Consider the following 22317-nt stretch of genomic DNA (forward strand, 5'->3'; position numbering starts at 1 on the left):
CAAAATAAAAATGTTTTAAGTCTAGTCTTAAAAGTAGACAAGAAGTCTGTCTCAAGGACTAAAGCTGGGAGCTGGTTAACGACAGGAGAGGAGCCTGATGGCTAAAAGATCTGCCTCCCATCCTATTTTTAGATATTCTGGGAACCACCAGTAAACCTGCAGTCTGAGGGAGAAGTGCTCGGTTAGGAACGTATGGAACAATCAGGTCACTGATGTATGACGGAGCTTGATTATTAAGAGCTTTATATGTGAGAAGGAGGATCTTAAAATCTATTCTGAATTAAACAGGCAGCCAATGTAGGGAAGCTAAGACAGGAGAGATATGATCTCTCTTTTTAATTCTCATCAGAACTCCTGCTGCAGCATTTTGGACAAGCAGAATACTTTTGACTACATTCTGTGGACTTCCTGAGAGTAATGAATTACAGTAATCCAGTCTTGATGTAATAAATGCATGAACTAGTTTTTCAGCATCACTCCTGGAAAGGATACTTCTAATCTTAACAATATTCCGAAGGTGGAAAAAGGAAATCCTACAAACCAATTTAACGTGAGATTTGAATGACATGTCCTTGTCGAAGAGACCACACACACACACACACACACACACACACACACACACACACACACACACACACACACACACACACACACACACGCACACACACACACACACACACACACACAGGTGACTTTATGACCATGTGTTTTACATGTTTAAAACACTTTATTATGTACACATTTTGAGAAAAGGTTGCAGGAAACACATTTTCATAGATTAACAATATTAATATAAAAACAGGCATTAAACAAGAAATATGACTCACACACACACGAGTCATGTTTTTATCTGAATTTTGTTACGATAAAAACAGAATTCAATACCAAAAGACAATCTTGAAGAATAGAGGAAACATCAGCTTGAGGAAAACTCCAGAGGAAAATCATGACAATGTGTTTATTTCCAGTCTACACTAAGCAGATCATTTCAGAACATTAATAGAAAAATAATATTATTCTTATTTCTATGCTGAAGGATTGTTGGGTTATTGTTCAGTGTTATTGATCACTGCAGCTGTGAGAGAAGAGCTCCACAATCATCCAGCCTGTCCAGCTCCTCCACCACCTCCACCAGCCGCTCCACCTTCTCTGATGGCAGCACCACCTCTGCGTTGCTTCTGAACTTCTTCCTCAGGCTCTCGTTTGTCAGCGGGTTGCGCCAGTGGCCGTAGAAGGTGTCACAGCGGCCCTTCAGGATGTCTCCTCCAACTAGAGTCACCTGGACTTCTCCGTACATGCGGTTGAAATTGGCGGGGTTGTCCTCAGGATGCTCCATGCGAACACGGCTCAGCAGGAAGTGCAGCTCTGGGCGGCTCATGGCGGGCGGGCTGAAGGACTGCACGGTCACCTCACCGTCCAGCAGAGCGCTGCAGGCGTTAAACTGGAAGGAGTGGCGTGCCTCGTGCTCTGACTCGGGAAAAGGCCTGTTGATGTATTTAGACTGGGGGACTCTGAGCAGGATGTCCTGGACCTGATGTGGGGACACCTGTCCTAGACCATGTCCCACAAGGAGCTCATGGACCGCAGCTGCAGCATCAGTTACCCAGTGCATCCCCAGATGGGCAGGAAAACGCTTAAAAGCCATGTCCTGCTCCTCTAACAGGAACACATGTCCACCATCATCAGGTGACTCTAAAGGCTGAGGAACATAATCTTCATAAAAGGCGCTGAAGCCCGCCACTCCTGCAACAGCATCCAAGACCAGAGGACTGGCCTCTAGGCCTCTGGAGGCCAGCAGAGCAGCTTCAAGCCCCAAACGAGAGGCGTTGCCGATGTGAAGGGGCTTGGACTGAGTGGCAGCATTAGCCATTGGAGCTCCAGCTAGAGAAGCTGCTATAGCCAAGGCATGACTGCACTGAGACGGATCCAGAGACAGGAGACGAGAACAGGCTGCTGCACTTCCCATAGGACCCACCACAGTGGGAGGATGGAACCTGTTCACACACACACACACACACACACACACACACACACACACACACACACACACACACACACACACACACACACACACACACACACACACACACACACACACACACACACACACAGTTCAGTTAGGACATTTATTCTGTTGTAACTGAAACAATCACTGATCTGCATCACCACATAAGAACGTTTCTATTGGTTGAATCTTTAGAACAAGATGAATTGATTTGACTCGTTTCAGGTCACCTGAGTTTCTAAAACACCCACCAGATGAAGGGTTTGGTTTGTGCTAATTCTGTTAACGTTACACCAAGAGCCCCTGCTGTTCCTACAGTAAGCATCATTACACTGACATCACTAAAACGGCCTCTTACACCTCAGTGCTGAGATCAGCACAGTCAAACAAGGACGTCTTTAAACGAACGTGTTCATGAAGATCGTGCTAAAACCAGACTTTCTGGGTCAAGCTTGACTTGTGCTGTGAGGCACTGACCTCTTGGGAATGCTGCGTGCTTCATTAGAGAACCTCATCAGACGGCCCTGGATCTCAATGCCGACATTGAAGGCCAGTAAGAAGTCCAGACCGCTTGGTTTGCTGTTAGCCGGCATCATGTCACTGAGAGCAAACAAAGCTGGGAGAACAGCTCCTGAGGGATGAGTGGCTGGATGCCACGTGTCGTCAAAGTCCATGGAATGAGTCTGGAAGCAACCAGAGTTTGTGTCTCATCATACTGAAGCTGAAAGGAGTCAGAATAATAACTTTTTCTGTGAGGGTCATAACTAGATCAGAACCCAGCTATGTCTATATCCTAACCCTGTGGTCTTTGGGAGCCACGCTGCACCAACAGCTGAGAAAAGCTGTTTATACAAAATGTTTCCACTGATGTTTATGTGTTTATTTATATATGGTTGTTTTCCACGTATGTTTCTCACCGCTACTCCATTAACGAAAGCTGCCAGTGTTGGGGAGAGTCTGATCCCTCTGCGTCCGTACACAGAGCTGATGTGATCCGGAGCATACATGTGCTAAGAACAAACACAGAAACAACCCTACATTCACTCATCTGTTCTGGACACATTTGGGTTGGACCTGACTCAGACTTTCACTTTGCCTCACCTGGCAGAACTGAAGAGCCAGCTCAAACACATCTGTCCTGCTCCCTATCAGTCCGACCCCGATGCTGTCCAGCACCATCCTTTTGCTGCGATGGAGCACAACTGGAGACAAATGCTGAGGCTTTATTTCACTGATGAACTTCCCAAAACTGGCTGTGACCGTATCTTCTGGGGCTGGGTGCTTCTGGACTGCAGGAATGAAAAGATAAAAGTTGTTTAATAAAGGTTATTAATTAAGGTTATTATTATTATTTTTAATCAAAGTCAGCATATCTGTTTACCCTCCACTGCAGTGTTATGCAGTCTTCTGGCAGCCCGCACTGGTCTGATGGTTTTCTTAGGGACAAAACATAAATCAGAACAAAGCATTTCAGTTATTTTTCACATCTCAGGATGACTACAGGCTGATGAGTTCCTGCATTTACTTGTTCACGTCTTTAATCTAATGTTTGTGTTTGAAAGAGCCAGTGTAGAGGTGTAACAGGTGTTTCCCAGCATGAGTGTTCTCCTCAACAATTAGCAGGAGTTATTTTATAGTTCCCTGCCTTGGCCGCACTACAAACCTCTACTTTTAGATATTTTTATGACTTCTTTATTTGAAAAGGACTTAAAACCATCACTTTTAGAGTCTGAAAACTGACTAAAAGCATAAATATGTCGGTAATCTTACCTGTAGCGTGGAGAACATGACTTCAAGTTTCTGTCACAATGATCTTGTTTCTTGTTTCTCTTGGATGCAGCAGCTGAGCAGTGAAGGATGCTGATGCTTTTGTGGCTGAAAATCCACCTGCCTTATATAGTCCAGGACTTACAATGACCGGAAACACCAAAGGAGCAGGAAGGGCAGGTTCCTTTTGCAATCCTGCATCACATCAGAATGAGGCTTTTCCACCCGGGTCATTATCTGTGGTGTAACGTTCACCATCATCAATAGCCTTGAGGGGGAGGAAGCAGAAAGAAGGAGGAAAAGCCACTTTTGTGTAAAGTGAAAGGCAGTGATGTCACCTGTAAGTATGCTGCTGTGTGACAGAGTGGGGAATTCTCAGTAACTCCTCCTTTACACAAACAGATCATATTTAAGGCAAACCTTCGTCCCTCCTTCAGCACAACTCAGCTTTCCATCAGTCTGAACAACTTCAACAAGTAAAACTTTGTTCTTTCTTTTATTGCTGACAGGAGTAAATATTTTGTTTCTGCATGTCACCCATCAAAAATCCTTAAACCTATGGCTAGATTATTATATACTCTGCTTTGTAGATTGAATCAGACCTAAATCTGCATAAAGGATGCTCCCTGACAAGAGTTTATTTATAAATATTAAAACTATTATTGCAATATCCTGTAGTTTTTCAACAACATGAAAATAACAGTAATGTTAGGGGTATTATTCTATTGATAAAATTGTTTTCATTTAGAATAAATTCTTCCTCTTCAGAGAGCCTGTTAGAGGAGCGTCGTAATAAATGACTTTTAAATTAGTTACATGACAAGAGTGGCTCAGCCTACTTATGACAGGCAAGGACCGTTTTATGTTATATTATATTATATTATATTATATTATATTATATTATATTATATTATATTATATTATATTATATTATATTATATTATGCTCAATCTTTCATTGGTTCCTTTTAAAATTCATATATTAATGCTGTTGACGATTACCATTGTAGACTTTTATCATATGTTTGGATTGTCTACAGAAACACCATGGCAGCAGACGGGTTTCCTGCCAGTTTCTACGGAGAACCAGGAGTATTAGGAATGTTAACACTCCAGGCAGCCTATGGATTCACAGCTGGAGGCGTTGCTTTACTGGTCATTAATGCCTTCCTCATGCTGATTTGTAAGGTCTAGTATCTGCTTTCAGCGCTGGAATTCACAGTTTTTATTGATTCATAATTTTGTACTTTTGTTTCTTCTATTAGCTGCTTATAGGAACGTGGTTCTGTTGTTTCTAACAACAATCATGGAGGTTGTTCTTGTCTGCTTCCTTCTCTCCACCCTGCACAGACTTCCATACCAACTTGAAAGTGAGTTAAAACCGCCTGTTATAAACTTTATGTATTTACGATACTGACTCTCATCAGAACAAATAAAGTCTAACATCCAGAAACGATGTATTGCAGTTGCCATGCTTGCATTGGTATCCATCATTTGCTTTTATGGCACCTTGGCTTCACTGATGAACTGCATCTTCTCACAAAGAGTGATCCCAATGGGTCCTCCCATTATAAAGGTAATGACTGAAGTTTAGATTGACCTACCTTTAAGAATCAGCGTGAATAATTAATAAAAATGTGTGTGTGTTTTGTTTTAGGAACAAGTGAAACAGGAAGCTTGTGACGAGCCGTCCTGTCCGGTGGCTAGCTCGCGTCTCACCAGCGGTCTGTTGAAGATAGCTCGACTTCTCGAGGACGGGGGTGTGTGTGGTATTCCCACAGATACTGTGTACGCTCTGGCTGCTTCCTGCAAGAATCCTCAGGCGATAGAAAAAATCTACAACATTAAAGTAAGAAGATAGAGGAGGCTTGTTTAACAGAAATATACATTTTCATGAAGTCACCATCTTGTTGAATTGGACCTTTTGCAGGACAGACCTGCAGAGAAGCCTATATGCATTTGCATCTCCAGTGTGGAACAGCTGGTTGCAGCCAGGCCTCCTTTCAGCCCTCTGCTGTGGGAGTTCATGAGGAATGTGTATCCTGGAGGCATCAGCTGCATTGTCAGCAAAGGAGACTGGCTTTACAGACTAGGTCAGCAGTGTAGAGTGTTTGAATGTTGAGTGGCAGATTTCTGTATCAGTTTTCAGTTTTTACGTGAACTTTAACCTCATTTCTGTAGGAGTTGGACCTGCTTATGACCGTGTTGGTACCAGAGACAGCATCATGATCCGTGTCCCAGACCACACTGTGACCTGCCACCTATGTGACATCACTGGACCCCTGGCCATAACATCAGCCAATCCCAGTGGAGAATCAGACAGCACCCACCACAGCATGGTCATTAAGTAAGAGTCTCCTCAAAGAAGTTTAATGCAAACTAACAAACAACACATCTCTAAAACTTTTAGCACCATACACTAATTACTGTTTCAAACTGCTTCTTTTGCTGCAGTCGACTGGGACACAAGATCCAAGGAGTACTTTGTGATGGTGACTCGAATGAAGTAGTTGCTTCAACTGTGGTCAACTGCCTGAGGATTGATGAAGGTAAGGGGCCATGATTTCTTCCTACTGGGGCTGTTTAAGGTCAAGTTTCTAACTGAAGCTCTTCTAACCTTCGTTCAGGAGTCATCACCATTGTGAGAGAAGGCTGTGTCCCTGCTATCAAAGTCCAACAGATCTTTGACAGACTGAAGAACTCCATGATTTGAGTGTCTCTTAGCGAAGACTGTCTACCTGGCTGATCACGTTCAAGTTAACTTGTCTAACCCAAGCTGTGCTTTGCTTTTCATACTGACAAACAGCAAAAGAGGAAAAAAGAAAACTAAAGATGTGTGTTTATATGGATGTAACTTTTGTGTCTTAGTGGATGCATAGATAGATGGCTAACTCAAAAGTCATCTTAAACTGCATGAAGTCCACAATGTTTTGCATTATTTATATATTTATTGTTATATTTATTTTCAAAATATATCAACACAAACAATTTGAATCTGTAAATAAATAGTTATGCTTTTTAATTTATAATGTTTGAACTCATTGTAAAACAGAAAGAATGTCTTTGTGTGGTTTCTGCATTGAAGCTCTCTCGTGCATTAATTTGTTTGTGCAATAAAACAACTAAAGTTTATTAAGGCTTGCATCTTTAAATAATTACTAAATGTTTTCTAGATGAATGCATTCTCTCCCTCAATACATCTTTATTCAGATCTTCAGATAAAACAATAACAACAACGGTGTTTAAAAGCTTGACAGAAATAGATATATTTTTGATCAGTTACTAATTAAGCACTTGAAAGCATCTAGTTATTTGTCAGAGGTCATTAGCAGCTCAAGAACTCTGAAACAATTCAACCATCTAATTTTATTATGAGCTCTTTAAATATGGGGATCCCTTGTTTAATCAATACATTTGCAGTGGTCTCTAGTAGTAATGAAGGCCTTGTAAGTCGTACTCTGGGGAAACAGAGCTCAGGAACAGTTTCAGGAAGTAGAAATGAGCCACATCAGAGTTGAGGATTGGCCTGAAGTAGCTAATGCTAACGGTTAGCTTAGACTGTTGGACACATTGTCTGCTGTTTCCTGGACCCTAAACCAACAACAGCCTTCCCTGTCGTGAGTCAAGATAGACGAGTCCAGGAATGCTACGCGGCATTCTCTCTCTCTCTCTCTCTCTCTCTCTCTCTCTCTCTCTCTCTCTCTCTCTCTCTCTCTATATATATATATATATATATATATATATATATATGTATATATAATTTTCTTTTCTTTCTTTGAATATATATATTCACTTCTTTTCCGGCAGTCACAGAGAACAGACGCTTCTCTTTTTGCTCCCTTATCTTTTTTCCCAAGGCTCTTTGTCCTGTCTACCCACAGAGCGCTTCTCTGCACTTCTTCTTAAAAACCCTATTTTTTAGGAATGAATTTGATAAATTGGTCACTCAACGCAATTGATAAGATTTTTTCAATAATGAGAACGGAGCAGGGGGCTCCCACTTGCCCGCAAAGGACACACCCGGCAGGAAATGTGATGGATTCCTGGAAATAGTGGAAGATCGTATGCCTCTCCCAGCCGTCCATTGAGGACGTCGTAGACGTGTGGATGTTTGGCCTGATGATCACTGGATTACTTCTGATTGGAGTGGAAGGATGTCTGGTTCTCTGGAAATTTGGGAAGACAGGAGCGATTGGAGGGCGACCCGCACCCACGGAGAGCACCGTCCTTGTGGAGACCTCACAGACTGGGATGCTACTTCATGTGAATCGCAAGCTGGACAATGTTCTAGCTGCGATACCAAAGTTAGTGCGCAAAATGGATGTCATCTCGGAGAGGGTCACTGGACGGTGTGGAGATGTTTAAAACCTAAATTGGCTTCACTGGAGGACTTGAATGATCAGTTACAGACTGAAGGCAGAGGGGAAAATTATCTCAGCCTGACCCAAACAAAGTCTTGTTATCCGAATCTGACGCCATGGCAGCCTTGTGGTGCCAACAACAAACCCCCCACGAAGGAATGCAGACAGATGCTGTGAAAACCCGACCTACCCCCCCACCACCACCATCTACCACCATCTACTCGACTAGAGTTCGCCTGATTACCAAAGCTCGCTTCTCAGGTGACTCAGTTGGAATAGGCTGTTTAATCTCTCTTGTTTCTTAGAAGACTTCTTTCTCTCTTCGATGCCATGACTATTATTGTCCCTAACAGACGTCCATCCATCCATTCATCCACTTTAACGTTCACATTTACAATATTATGTACAAACAATTAAATATATTTCTAGTAAACATTATCAGCCGATACAGGAAATTACTCACTTGTAACTGATGCCTGTACTTTCCTCAGGTACCATAGTCTAGATAAGGAACAGCCGTTTGAAAAGAGACATAATGGTCTGTGAAGCTTTTTTGCGGGGAAAATGTGGAATTTCTAGTTTCAGGTTGTTTGTTCTTCTGGCCTCGTGTTGCTGGGTCGTCTCAACCATATCTCAGACATCTCTTGTATTGTTGAATGAGTTGAATCGGCTTTCTGAGGGGGTGCTCGACCTGACAAAGTTTTTCTATGACAGAATTGTCCCTTGTTCTTCTGAGTCACTTCACAGCAGATGTGAAAAACACAGTCATCCGTAGGACTTTCCAACCACTGGGAGGAATTGGTGAAACGAGACTCCATATTGAAAGATGATAAACATTTTTTAATAAGACACTGATTGGGTTAGACTTCATTTAAAAAACTTGCCTATGCAGCAAAACTGTTATGTAAGAATGTATTAGTAATCTGAATAGGCAATGTGTGAACTGATTGTGTTTTTCTATTAATTAGCCATTTCTAGATGTATTCAAAAATTATAAATAAAAGTCCCTGGAAGCTTCTTATAATTTTAAAGTTGAAGGGAACATTTCCACATGTTGCAGAGTTTTGAACAAATACTGAACATTACCGGTTGCTGGAGTCTCATTGTTTAAAGAAAACCTTCGCTGTCACACGGAAAAGACAAAAGGGTTATTTTAACTATGTATCTCATGTCAGTTCTCTTGTTCGCTCTTCCTTCTTCCACCTCAGGAACATTGCTAAGCTGAGTCCCATTCTGTCCCGCTCTGAACTTGAGACTGTTATCCACACCTTCATCTCCTCACGCTTAGACTACGGCAACTCTCTTTTCACGTGTCTGAGCAGAACCTCCCTGAACCGTCTACAGGTGGTTCAGAATGCCTGTGCTCGGCTTCTGACCATGTCCTCCAAGCACACCCACATCACCCCGCTTCTACTCCAGCATCACCAGCTACCATTCAACTTCAGGGTTCATTTCAAGATCCTGGTTCTGGTCTATAGGTCCTTACATGGACACGCACCATCTTACATTGGTGATCTTCTCAGTCCCTACACCCCCAGCAGGTCCCTGAGGTCCAGTGATCAAAGCCTACTGGTTGTGCAGTGCAACAAGCTAAAGACCAAAGGTGACAGATAATTTGCTGCTGTGGTCCCCAGACTCTGGAACTCTCTCCCCTTGAGCTTGAGATCAGTGGACTCAGTGGTCTCCTTGAAAAAGCAACTGAAAACTCACCTGTTCAGGCTGGTTTTGGTGTGACCTTCACCACTCTCTCCTTGTTCTGCTCTTTCTACCTATTCCACCTTCATCAGTATCCACTGATTTCCCTTTTTGTTTTTTAACTCTCGCTCTCTGTCTTTACACTTTTTAATCAAAATTGTCTATTATTTGCTCATTTTAAATATACCTTTAATAATTTTCTAAATTCTTTTTATATTTTACATTTTTTTGTTTTTCGAAGCGCCTCGTGATTTTTATCTTGAGAGGCGCTATAGAAAAGATCTTTTCTTCTTCTTTACTCATTCAGTAGAAAGACTGCAGGACAGTTTCACCTAAAACACTTTTAACTACTTAATATTTAATCTGTTATTGCAACTGGTAACTTAACAAGGAAAAGCGTTTCCAGGCTGAGGGATCTTTGTTAGCAACTTCCTGTTGGAGGCTGACGTAAAACAAATCTTGTAAATGGAAATGCTCCTGTAATTATAGATCCTCTCAAAGTTTCAGTCAAAGACCAAACAGAATGAGAAAAGTGTTTCACACGTGTGTTAGCTAATGGCTTCCAAGAGGAGGAAAGTCTTTGTCAGTTCCATAGATCTACTGAAAGGGAACCAGTTTTATTTTTCTGCAGCTTGTTTCCGAATGACACCGGTACTTGTGGGAAAGTGTTTACTGAAAACCGTAGGATTTCTGAAGTAGCAGTAAAAGAGCTGTGTTTGAGAACAGGGCCAGCCAGAAATCTCAGGGAGTCATTAAAACTTTATCATATTTGTGTTAGTGGTGGCACATCATACATCACTGCACAGTAAAAAATGACCATGAAATTTACATAAAAAATGGTGTAAATACAAAACAGAAAAGTACTGTAATCTGAAAAACACATTTTCTGTTGTAATCACAGTAAATGTTTGAAAAATCAAAAACAATATGTTTATGTAATATTTACATTAGCAAAATTCTGATTTGCCAAACTTGACCAAAACTCATAACATTGTGGTTTATTAAAACAAGAATTACTTCCCAATTAATTCAGTTTCTAGCTGACTCTCGAACCGGCCAATTCAGCAGCTCGTTAACAAACATCCACAAACAATTAAGACACATTTTCGCCTAATTTATTTACTGACAACGCAAAAAATAATCTGGTAAGTATAACTCACTCAATCTGGAGGTAAGTGAAGAAAATTCAGAAAGTTTACTAAATTATATTGACAAAGTTTTTGAGTTATTCGTCATGGGTCCGAAGAAATCAGCAGCTGAGGCTGAAACACCTGCTGGGACCAAGAGGAGCCCTCCTCAGGACTCGTCTGAGGCCTCATATCCCCGGAAGGACGTATTAGAATTATTAGATTCTATAGATAAACGGCTTCTGGGATTTGAGGGGCGACTTCATCTGCTCGAGGTTCTTCACCAGGAGTTTCAGAACCTCCGAACATCTCTGGAGTTCAGTCAGGAACAGGTTGAGCGGCTCGCTGCTGAGAACGCGTCTCTGCGGGAGTCCGTTTCTTCCCTGGAAGAGGGAATGACGCGGATCACCCAGGACAACAAAACTCTGAAGGAGACGGTTTTGGACCTTCAGGCCCGTAGCATGAGGGATAATCTGGTGTTCACAGGTCTGCCGGAGCAGACGGGAGGGGCGGAGAACTGCGAGCATACAATCAAGAACTTTCTCCAGACCGAAATGAAGATACCCGAAGAAACGGTACAAAAGATCACATTTCACCGGGTACATCGCCTTGGAGCTAGACGAGTGGACAGCAGAAGACCTCGTCCCATCGTGGCTAAAGTTGAACATTTTAAGCAGAAGGAGCTTGTTAAAAGTCACGGAAGAGAGCTCAAAGGGAAAGATTTCACCGTGAATGATCAGGTCCCGAAGGAAATTCTGGATCGGCGCAGAGTCCTCTTTCCGCTGCGTAAAAAGTTTATCCAGGATGGGAAGAGGGCTGTCATCTCGGTGGATAAGCTTTATGTGGACAATAAGCTTTACAAGGAGCGAGGAGTGACAGACTGGCTGTATTAGCCCAACATCAGGTCAGACATTTATTATTCTTATCAGGATTCACTGGGTTTGATCACGTCAGGATTAAACAGCTGCTAAATCCGTTTTCTAGATGATAAGATCACCTGTTCATCACCACCATACACCCCATCACCTCCTCTTTTTAGTTCTTTCTTCTTTTTTAACCTGTATCTGTACTTTCCCTTCCTCTTTACCTGCTTCTGTGCCTTTACACCTGTATGGCACAACCAAACAACTTTCCAACACAGCGTCAGACTCGACACACACACACACACACACACACACACACACACACACACACACACACACACACACACACACACACACACACACACACACACACACACACACACACACACACACACACACACACACTGACAGGCAACAACATTAAAATCCATTACTGTAACAGAACAATGGTTATGATGGGGCAGTGTGATACAAGAAGCTGCTCAAATCTCTGCTGGGAACTTTCCAGTAAACATATTTTTGCATCTATGGTTTTTTCCAGTTCCCTCCCTGCAATCCCAAAACATGTATTTTAGAGTAATTAGGAGTCTAATTTAATCTATGATCATGTCTCTGTGTCAGCTCTGTTATCCTGTTGTTCAGGTGTTATTAGTCTCTCTCCTGGTTAATACTGGTATGAGCTCCGTGACTCTGAACTGGGCAAAGTAAGGACAGAAAATAGCTCTGAACATTTTTCACATTAAACTGGTCAGTGAGTCATTTGTAAGTTTCATAGTTAAACAGCCTGGAAGTGTACGCCACCACATTTAAAACAGCTTTTATTTTCAGTTAAAATTAGATCACATTTACAAAAGTAATCATAAAAAAATTATACAATAAATAAAATATATTAATATAATGTATTTTGTAAAATGTATTTAACTTTCTGTAAAGTTTAGATACACCTTCAAATAACAGGTAAGTTCAGTCCATTTCAAATGAAGACTTTTTAAATTTTATTTAGTTTCAGTTGTTGGCTTTTTATGACATAATGAGTACTTTTTTATACATACATGTACATTTATTGAATTAAAGACAGATACATAAACAAATACTATTTTAAGTACATTAAACAGCTTTTAAATGTCACTGAGATCATCTAATATAAAGTATATGTGTTTCACTAGGCTCTGTGTGCTCATGGTAAAACACCAGCAGTCATGAATAAATACAGAGGTTAACAAAGAAATTATAATTTACTTGAACACATGAATGTAATGCCTCCTAATCCCCTGGAAAACGTTACATTTTACTTTCCACATCTAAGCATGTTCACGGCTTATTTACGTTATGAAACAAGATCCACTATAAATGTAAGAAAGTGCTTTTATGTTTGTAACAAAGCTACTTTTTCAACCATATAAAACAGCAGGGTTGTTTATATGTTTCAGAGACAATTCAGTTCATCATCATAGTTAGTAACTTAAATCAATGAGATGGTGATAAACACAGAATAGACTTTGATGAACGACTGCTGCCAGCCACATGGTTGATCCTTCATGAGCTTTTGTTGGAGAAATGATTGAACTGGTCTTCTCCACAAGCCAACATTGTTGCATGAAACTTCCTGGGTCGATCAGGATCCTAGCAGCAGAACCAATCAGAAACATGATCATATAAAGAAGGTCAGACGTTCTAAAATACCCTGAAGAGATTAGTCTCACCTGAATGGGGTTTGCACAGGTGGGAACATAACGGATCACAAAGCCACAGCGCCTCCTCCGGGACGTGTTGGGATCACTTGCATGGACAAGAAATCCATCATGAATCTGTGGGAAAAAAAGTCATTACGAATCAAGTTGCAATTGTCTTTAGAACTATTTTAGATTACAGCAAAAACAACTCACAGACATCTGTCCAGCTTTCAGAGGACAGAACACAGTCTCCTCCACCTGAACCAGCTCCTCTGGGATCTCCTGGTTGACCGACAGCATGTTTCCAGAGCGGGTGGCTTGGCGATGGGGTAGCATGCCAGAGCAGTGGTTTCCTACAGTGAAAAAGCTGATCATGAGACAAAGCGCTAACTAGGACTGTGGGTTAAGCTATAGCTTCAGACGAAGTACTTGGAACAACCTGAAGGGCTCCGTTTTCCTTCTGTGAGTCATCAAGAGCGAGCCACACAGAGAGGACCGGACCACCAGCAATTCCCCAATACCTGTAAAACCAAAAGCTTACACTGAGAATCACTGAAGACACTTTTTACATTTATTTTTTCACTGGAGTCACCGGGACCTCATATCCTGAAGCCAGGCGACGTAAGGAAGACCGTTCTCCCCATCAGACTTGGTCGGACTTCCTTCATTCTCCAGGATGTTGGCTGATTTGAGAATCGGGTATTTACAGATGAAACGAGAGTCCAGCAGGAGGACGTCTGGGCCCAGGACAGCTTGGATCACTTGCAGGATACGGGATGTTTGGTCAGGCTCATCACCCAGGGATACTGGAGGTGAACGTTGTGGAGGCTGTACTGAGTGTACTCTTTACCTGCATAGACAGTTTTGTTAGAAAATCAGTTTGGGACAAATGGATCAGACAGAACAAAATGTACTAAATAAATCCTGAATATTTGCAGCATGTCTGATTTGTACATCCTCCTCACCAAATTCATCCTCCAGCTTAGCAAAGGCGTCTCTGGCTTCCCTCAGCTCCATCTCATTCAGCACGGACAGAGGAGACAGGAAACCCTGCTGGTTGTAGCTCTGCTGGAGTTCAGCCATCTTTGTTAGATCGTCTCACTGCTGAAGCCTCTGAAAGGTTTGGATAACTAATCAGACAAAGAAAAGATTAGTTTTGGAAACATTCATTCAGTCTTTATCTCATAAATGTAACAATAAATCCTGCCATGCCCATTTTTCCCAACTGGTTTTTGAGAAAAGACCAATAAAACACTCACTACCTCCCTGAATTTAATTATAACGGAAAAGTCACTAAATTGTTTTAAATCTTTCCTGTCATTTAATTATAACACATGCACAAAATAAAAACTGTTGTTCCTTTTAAAAAGAAAACATGATAAAACTATAGAAATGAGTATTTTCAGGTGCAAATCTAAACTTTTCTTCTAGGCTACAGTGACAGCAGAAAACAGCTGGTTCTGTCCGTACCTGTCTGCTCAGTCTTTTCTCGTGTTCTGAGTCTGGACTCAAACACACGAGGCTCAGATTTTATACTCGCCGGCATCCTCTGGAAACGCCCGCTCTTATGCCAGCTGGAGTCATGTCACATATTTCCAGTAAGACAGAATCGAAGAGGAGAATCCGTGCAGTGATGTATCTATTGTTACAACATTCTGGTGTGTGGAGCCTATTCAAACATTTTTGTTCTCTCAGGTAACGAGAAATCTTTTGTTTTAATCAGCTGTGTTCTTTCCGAGTGTTGACTTCCCGCCCTTTTTCTGTACAAGGAAGCAAGGGGCTTGTACGTTTGCTTTGGTCAGAAGAACTCAGGATGACATCATCAGAAACTTGTCTGAATGATGACAGCACACAGGGCAGAACAATAATCAGATGAGATTATTATCAGATGTTGCTCAGGAGAAAATAAAGTCTTTTTTATGGAGAAGTGAAAACAAAACAAAACAAATGTGAGAAAGACTAAAGTAACTGGGAAATGACTTTCTTCCTTTCCTGTCCAGAGCTTGGGTGTCCTCAAATCTTGGTTTGATGTAAATAAATTATCACTGAATATAAAATAAATGAATAATGATATTTGGTAATAAGAAGGTTAAAAAATGGGGACTTTAAATGAACAATTTCAAATACTAAAATTCAAAAGTGTCTGAAATACAATTTCTAGGCATTGTGATTGACTCTAATTTATCCTGACATCATTTAAATTATATAAAAGGAAAAACTGCAAAATCTTTGGGTCTGTTATATAAAGTGAAAGACAGGCTAAACTATAAGGCCTTACGTTTAATATACTGCTCACTAATACAACCTTACATGTCATATTGTATAGAAATATGGGGTTCAACTTTTAAAACACATATAAATGAAATAAAAACTATACAAAAGAAAACTATTTGAGTTATAAACAAGAGCAATTATTATGCTCATACTGATCCGTTGTTTTTAAAATCACAGATTATGAAAATAGAAGATCTAAATTATTATAAAATAATGCAATTTATGTTTAGAGCAAAATTAATGTTTCTGCCAGAAAATATACTAATGTTTTTTGAAAAGAGTGAAACTAAATATGATTTAAGAGGTTTTTATTTATTTATTTAATTATTTTTTGCATAGCAAAGCTACCCTCTCTGTTGAGGGTAACTCTGAAGTGCCTTTTTTCCCTCTCCCCTTGACTCTATCCTCATTTAAACCCTCTTGATCTATAACGGTAGCGTGACTCGGGTTGTGAATGACCACAGTCACCAATTCTTGTCATACGTGTGCATGTTGTCACACTGTGGTGTGGGTGGCGGCGGACCATGTGTGGTGGAGCTGACCAGGAGGCAGGAATGCGGGCTCAGATAACGTAAAAAATGGATTTAATGGCAGAGGATGCAGCAGGAACAACAAGACAGAGCAATGATCCGACGAGGGACACTTGAAGACGGGAGGTATAAATACACGCAGTGGCGGCTGGCCAGTAGAGGGCGATAGGGCGCCGCCCTCCCAGTTTTTTCGTGTTTTTAATTTTTATTTAAAAAAATAATAAATAAAATTAACAATAATTACATATTCTAAGTTAATTGTGTGTTTTGTAACAAAAATAAATCATATATATATATATATATATATATACAGTGTTGGGAACGTTACTTTAAAAAGTAATTAGTTATAGTTACTGATTACTTTGTCAAAAAAGTAACTCAGTTACTAACTGAGTTACAAGATCATAAAAGTAACTAATTACCAACAAAAGTAACTACTTAGTTACTTTTTTCATTAAAGAATGCAAGAATTACTACAATAGTAAAATATAAATGACTAATGACTGGAACATAATACAATGTATGTCCAACTGTTTTATATAAACCTGAATAATTTAAACAAATAAGAACTTAACAGGAGGAACTACTAATAGGAACATTACACTTATCTAGACTATTAAAAGGTCACTGTGTGATATTTAACAAAACCCCAATCAGCTAAAATTTAAAATTGCAAATAGAAACACCTGTAAAGGTTCCCGAGCCTTTAAATCTCAGTCTAGTTAAATTACAGAAATAAATGTAATTTTGCACAGTATTTTAATTTTTCCAGCTTCACATAATTGTGTGTTTTTACTAGCATTTCTGTTGCTGGTAATCTAGTAACGGTTAAATAAATAAATATCCTTTAAAATGACACTAGAAGAGGCACAAGCCTGATGGAGGACTTACATTTACTAACTTGGGTCAGACCCGACCACAGAAGAGCTGAAGCTGGGTGGTAAACACACACAGGTAGTTCTAATAACACCTGAGCTCCATGACATCTGAGACTGATGCATCAGTGTTACAGCGGGACTAAAGACATGATCAGAAACAGGTTACAGCTGGATGATCTAGGAAGGTCAGGACGTCTGAGCGGTGAACAGGTGAGCAGACCTTCGGGACGTCCCGCTGTCATGCTAAGAAGGGCACGGCTGCAGACCCCCGCAGATTCGCTGCTGCAGCGACAAATCTGGGGGGGTTGGGGGGGTTTGGGGGGTCTGCAGCCGTAGATATTCATCATGTCTTCCTCGTTCTTCACGGGCCGTGACGCACTTGGATGAATACATCTACCTCTTTAGCTCCTGATCAGCTGATGACAGCTTCAACACACCGCGCTGCTTAACGCACGCATTTTCTTATCAGTAACAGAAACGACGTTTTGATAAAAGAAGACGTAATTAATTAGTTTGCTCGTTACAGAACGCGGTTATTTTAAACGGAGTTATTCCCGTTGTGTCTACAGAATGCAGCGACTGAGACCGTGAGGGTCTCCGCCCACCCGGTCAAGCATCATCGTGTTTGTAAGTGCGTTACCGACACCTCTCTCTCCCTGTGGCGGTCAGAAAGCCTCACACTGCTGCTCAACGTTCGACAAGCACATAGTAACGCACAACCTTCCGTCCCCAGTAACGGTAACGGCGTTGCAACGGCGGGAAAAGTAATTAATTAGATTATTCCGTTACCTATAAAAGAACGCCGTTAGAAACGCCGTTATACTTAAATGGCGTTACTCCCAACACTGTATATATATATATATATATATATATATATATATATATATATATATATATATATATATATATATATATATATATATATATATATATATATATTGGTCTCTGCCGGTCTCTGCCGATCTCTGCCGGTCTCTGCCGAGCAGTGGAGGCTGTGTGCTGTTTTTCAATCGCCCAAACAGGACGAGACCAGCTGTCCAATTGCTGACAAGAATATCAATGGGTAGGAATGGGAATGTATCCAATCAGCGTCGACGTTGTTTCAGAACGTTTCAGAAGCATGATGGGCGATGGAGCTACCGCCAAAGGTTTCGTTGGTGTTCGGTAGAACTCGGCAGAGTCGTTTTTGGTCGTGACGCAGATGTAACATGGACGCCGCCGGTGACTACAACCAACATGGATACCGGATCTCAGCAGCCACTGAATTCAGTTCAGTCCCTTCTCCAGTATCCGTTCGATAGGAGAACTATGGTGGAAAAACTTAATGTCAAAGAGCTTGGACCAGATCAGCCCGACGTAAAGATAATCCAGCAGGAGAAGGAGAGAGGTAAACTGTACAGACTAGGCTTCTCCCGAAATTGGTACACCAGGAAGGCTTGGCTAGCTGGATGCAATCACGCTAATGCGTTATTTTGTTTTCCGTGTTTGTTATTCAAAACGGCTGGGACAGATAAGGCATGGATGAGTCAGGAGTTACAGACATGAAACATTTTTCTGAGAAGGTGAAGAAACGCGAGTCATCCCGGGCACACATGGACAACAACACGGTGAAGCTAGCCATGCTAGGCAGCAGAGCTAACGTTGCCATGCAGGGAACAACAGCAGCTGGGTGCAGAGGTAAGCTGTACATTACATTTCTGTGAACAAGACAATCAGAATCAGAAATCCTTGGTTGTTCCACAAACCGGGACATTTGTTTAATAACATGTTTAATGTGCAATAACTGTAAAAACTAATTTCAACACACATACTTATTATACATATTTAATCATGTAAATGTGTATTTCATGTAAATTTGTACATACATCAATCTGATTCCATTTTACTTGTTACACTTCTGCTGCAGCAAACAAATTTCCCAGCTTTTGGGACAATTAAACATTTCTGATTCTCAATTAGATGTTTTTAATTCAAATGTAAAAACATCTGATTGAGAATCAGAAATGTTTTATTGTCCCAAAAACTGGGAAATATGACATTTGTAAGAGGATACTGATGACATTATTTCCTATGAAAGTGTTTCCTATGTACTTATCTGTTGTTTTTTTATTTATCTACTTTAAAGAGGATTAAGACTTTCCTGAGGAACACCATGACACAGGATGGGCTGAATGCTCTTGCCATGCTCTCCATGGAAAAAAAGCTTGTCACAAACATTCCTGACTTCAATAAAAAGCTCATCGAGAGCTTTGCCACTCAGGACAGAAGGGCAAAATTTCTGTACAAATGAGGTATCACACACACACAAATGCATCCACTTGATCTTTGTATAAAGTTGACCTTGGCACAACACTCCAGAAATATTTAACAGTGTAAATTTCTGGCATTTTGTCTAAGTGGTGTTTACTACCATTACTGTAACAGTGACCTGCTCATAATTTTTCGTGTTCACTCAAATGTTGAAATTAAACAAAATGTTTTTGTTACTTGCCTCTTGCATTGCCTATTTACCATTTATGGTCATGTTATTTTATGTGCAATTTAATGCAATATTTTTCAACCTTGGTCTGCAAGGCAGCGTGCCAATAGTCAGACACACCTGGATTAATCAGTTTGTCCAAATAATGTAATACAGGAAATACAAGAGCTGTGCTTAATTCAGGAAATAGTGAAGTTGTGCACAAAGCTCAGAAAGCACACGTTTGTTTAGAAATAATAAATAGCACAGCCCCACCAAAAATATTTTTCACCAGCCGCCACTGAATACACGGGGAACAATCAGGAACAAATGGGCAGGTTAACAAGGGGCAGGAGAGAGTAGGAGTCAGAGGAAGGTAGGAGCAGATCGTGACATATGTATGTATGTCTGATTTCAGAATTGTCTGTACTGAAACTCTAATTTCCCTCTGGGATTAATAAAGTATTTTTGAATTTGAATTGAATTAGAATTAGTATGTATGTTTGTTGTACAAACAGCTAAAAAAGGTATAAAAAGGAGATGTATCTCTGTAATGGGAGTACAATTTTGGAATGACGCTAAAATATAATTGATGTAGAATACCCCCCCGAATGAAGGATGACACTTTACTGATGAAGTTTTGGATTTAATGACGATGACCCTCAATTTCACTGTAAGAGCTGGAGATGTGTACAAAAGAAAACATGTAAATTGATCCATACTCTTACATCAATTCAACTGTTATTAACAGTTTACAACAGTTTACAACATACACCATAAATTACAATTTCCTTAGCTTTATAAGATAAATCAATGCATTTGGATCCAACCATTTTATAACAAAAAATATTTAAAACATAAGTACATTAAGATACTAAATTTACCTTGTGCCTCTATCAAGGGGGCTGCTAATAGCAAAATCCATGTTAGATCTCCGTCAAAGCCGCTTTGGCCGTTTTATCGCTGTTACGCTAGCTTGCATTAACTGTTAGAACAGGAAATAGACCCTTCAAAATAAAAGCATTTCATTCGAACCGGAAGTTAATAAAACGGATTATAAATAAAGGCAAGTTGTGCCAAATTAAAATACAAGCAAAAGAAGATGTCATTTTGGGGTTAGTTACAATTGAAATGAGCAACTTCCCTTTCAGTTTTTAAAATACTTATCAGTAAAAATATTTTTGAAGAGTATTAATTTGATGTTGGTGGATGGGATTGTGTTTTCTTTTTTCTTTTTGGTTATTGGCACATTGAGGGAAACAGAAAAATTGATTTGTAAGTAGGTTAGGCAATTCTATAAGCTTTTGCTTCTGCCTAAACCTGTTCAGTTATGAGATACTAAAAGATGTTTGCACCATTGCCAGATGCTATATTTTTTACTACAACTAGAAATCTACCGCGTCGTGTGGTACAGTCGGGATTTCCTTCTTTTTTCTGATTGGTCATTTTTGAGCTTCCTAGTCCCGCCCCTCAAGTGATCTTCCAGCTAAAAGAAAAACTCAGCAGACTGGAGACTTTCTCCAAGATGTGTCTGCCACTCTTCAGAGCCATTCAGGATGGTGTCCAAAAGCACTTTGGTGAGATGATGGAAGACCGTGAGCTGACTGCTGCTGCAATCCTTCTTCCAAAGTTCAAGACCACCTGGACTGAGAGGCACGATATCATTGAAGCAGGTAACATTTTATAATTTAATATCATACCTTAATCTGTTTCTTATTCATTTCAATCCTGTCAACATATTTAAAGTTCAATTATACGAGTCTGTCGACACAAATTATAGTATTTGTAAGGCATGTATTACTAAAAACAATTCTTGTTGCATCTTCTATCAAAACTTAATTGCCAGATATATTAAATATGTGTTATGTATTTGTCATTCAACAGGTTTGATCAATATGAGAAGACACCTTGACCAGATGGCAGAGGCTGGGGCGGAGCAAGTCAAGCAACAGTCATCACATCTTACCCTCATCTTTGTTTAAAAGTGCTTTTCAGTCCATCGGTCCCAGCGTGCTCTCTATAATTAATGCTTCTCTGGTCTCTAGTCAGGTCCCTGCTTACTTTAAGAACGCTGTAATCCACCCGCTTCTTAAAAAACCGAGTCTCGACCCCTCTCTCCATAGCAGCTTCAGACCCATCTCTAAACTTCCGTTCATCTCCAAGATCTTGGAAAAGGTTGTGGCTAAACAACTCACAGCTGCTCTTGATGAACATAACATCTATGATTGCTTCCAGTCAGGTTTTCGTAGAGCTCACTCTACTGAAACAGCTCTTCTTAGGGTCTCTAATGACCTTTACTGACCCACAGTGATGCAGGGAACTGTTCTGTTCTGGTCCTGTTGGACCTGACTGCAGCCTTTGACACTGTTGACCATCACCTGCTACTGGAGAGGCTGAGAGACTGGGTAGGCCTATCAGGATCTGCTGTCATTCAGGGAAAAGTCATGGGCTTGTGACTATTACCTAATTTATGTTACTAGTTTGCAGTGTAACTGCCTTTGTACTTCAAGATGCATATTTGTTCATTTAATTAAAAAAACGGCCACTTTGACATTTATACCCCACTGTCTTTTTTTAACTATTCAGAAGAGCCCGTTCTTGCACAATCAAAAAAGTAACTACGTAACTTTTACTCTGACTACATTTGAAATAAGCTACTTTTTACTTTTACTTGAGTACATTTTGAG

General features: G+C 40.4%; 1 protein-coding gene and 1 pseudogene across 1 annotated transcript; both read right to left on the reverse strand.

Annotated features, from left to right (window-relative positions):
- Nucleotides 1–848: 848 nt before the first annotated feature.
- LOC129156238 (cis-aconitate decarboxylase-like) lies at nucleotides 849–4006 on the reverse strand. The gene is made up of 7 exons (XM_070555906.1): nucleotides 3933–4006; nucleotides 3776–3880; nucleotides 3387–3441; nucleotides 3107–3325; nucleotides 2923–3015; nucleotides 2483–2688; nucleotides 849–1994 (listed from the first exon to the last, which is right to left on the reverse strand). The coding sequence occupies exons 1-7, from the start codon at nucleotides 4004–4006 to the stop codon at nucleotides 1067–1069; spliced, it is 1680 nt and encodes a 559-aa protein (XP_070412007.1). The 3' UTR covers nucleotides 849–1066.
- Nucleotides 4007–13353: 9347 nt separating this feature from the next.
- Nucleotides 13354–20555, reverse strand: LOC129160711 (L-threonyl-[L-threonyl-carrier protein] 4-chlorinase-like; annotated as a pseudogene).
- Nucleotides 20556–22317: the final 1762 nt, after the last annotated feature.

Source organism: Nothobranchius furzeri, chromosome 1 (genome assembly GCF_043380555.1).
Source record: "Nothobranchius furzeri strain GRZ-AD chromosome 1, NfurGRZ-RIMD1, whole genome shotgun sequence".
NCBI classification, from domain to species: Eukaryota; Metazoa; Chordata; class Actinopteri; order Cyprinodontiformes; family Nothobranchiidae; genus Nothobranchius; species Nothobranchius furzeri.

Excerpts from the sequence above, each read along its gene's own strand:
- LOC129156238 (XM_070555906.1), bottom strand. The coding sequence starts at position 4,006 with ATGACCCGGGTGGAAAAGCCTCATTCTGATGTGATGCAGGATTGCAAA. Across the intron at positions 3,881-3,932 it reads CTGCCCTTCCTGCTCCTTTG|CCACAAAAGCATCAGCATCC; the intron begins GTGTTTCCGGTC and ends GTGGATTTTCAG. Across the intron at positions 3,016-3,106 it reads TGGCTCTTCAGTTCTGCCAG|CACATGTATGCTCCGGATCA; the intron begins GTGAGGCAAAGT and ends GTTTGTTCTTAG.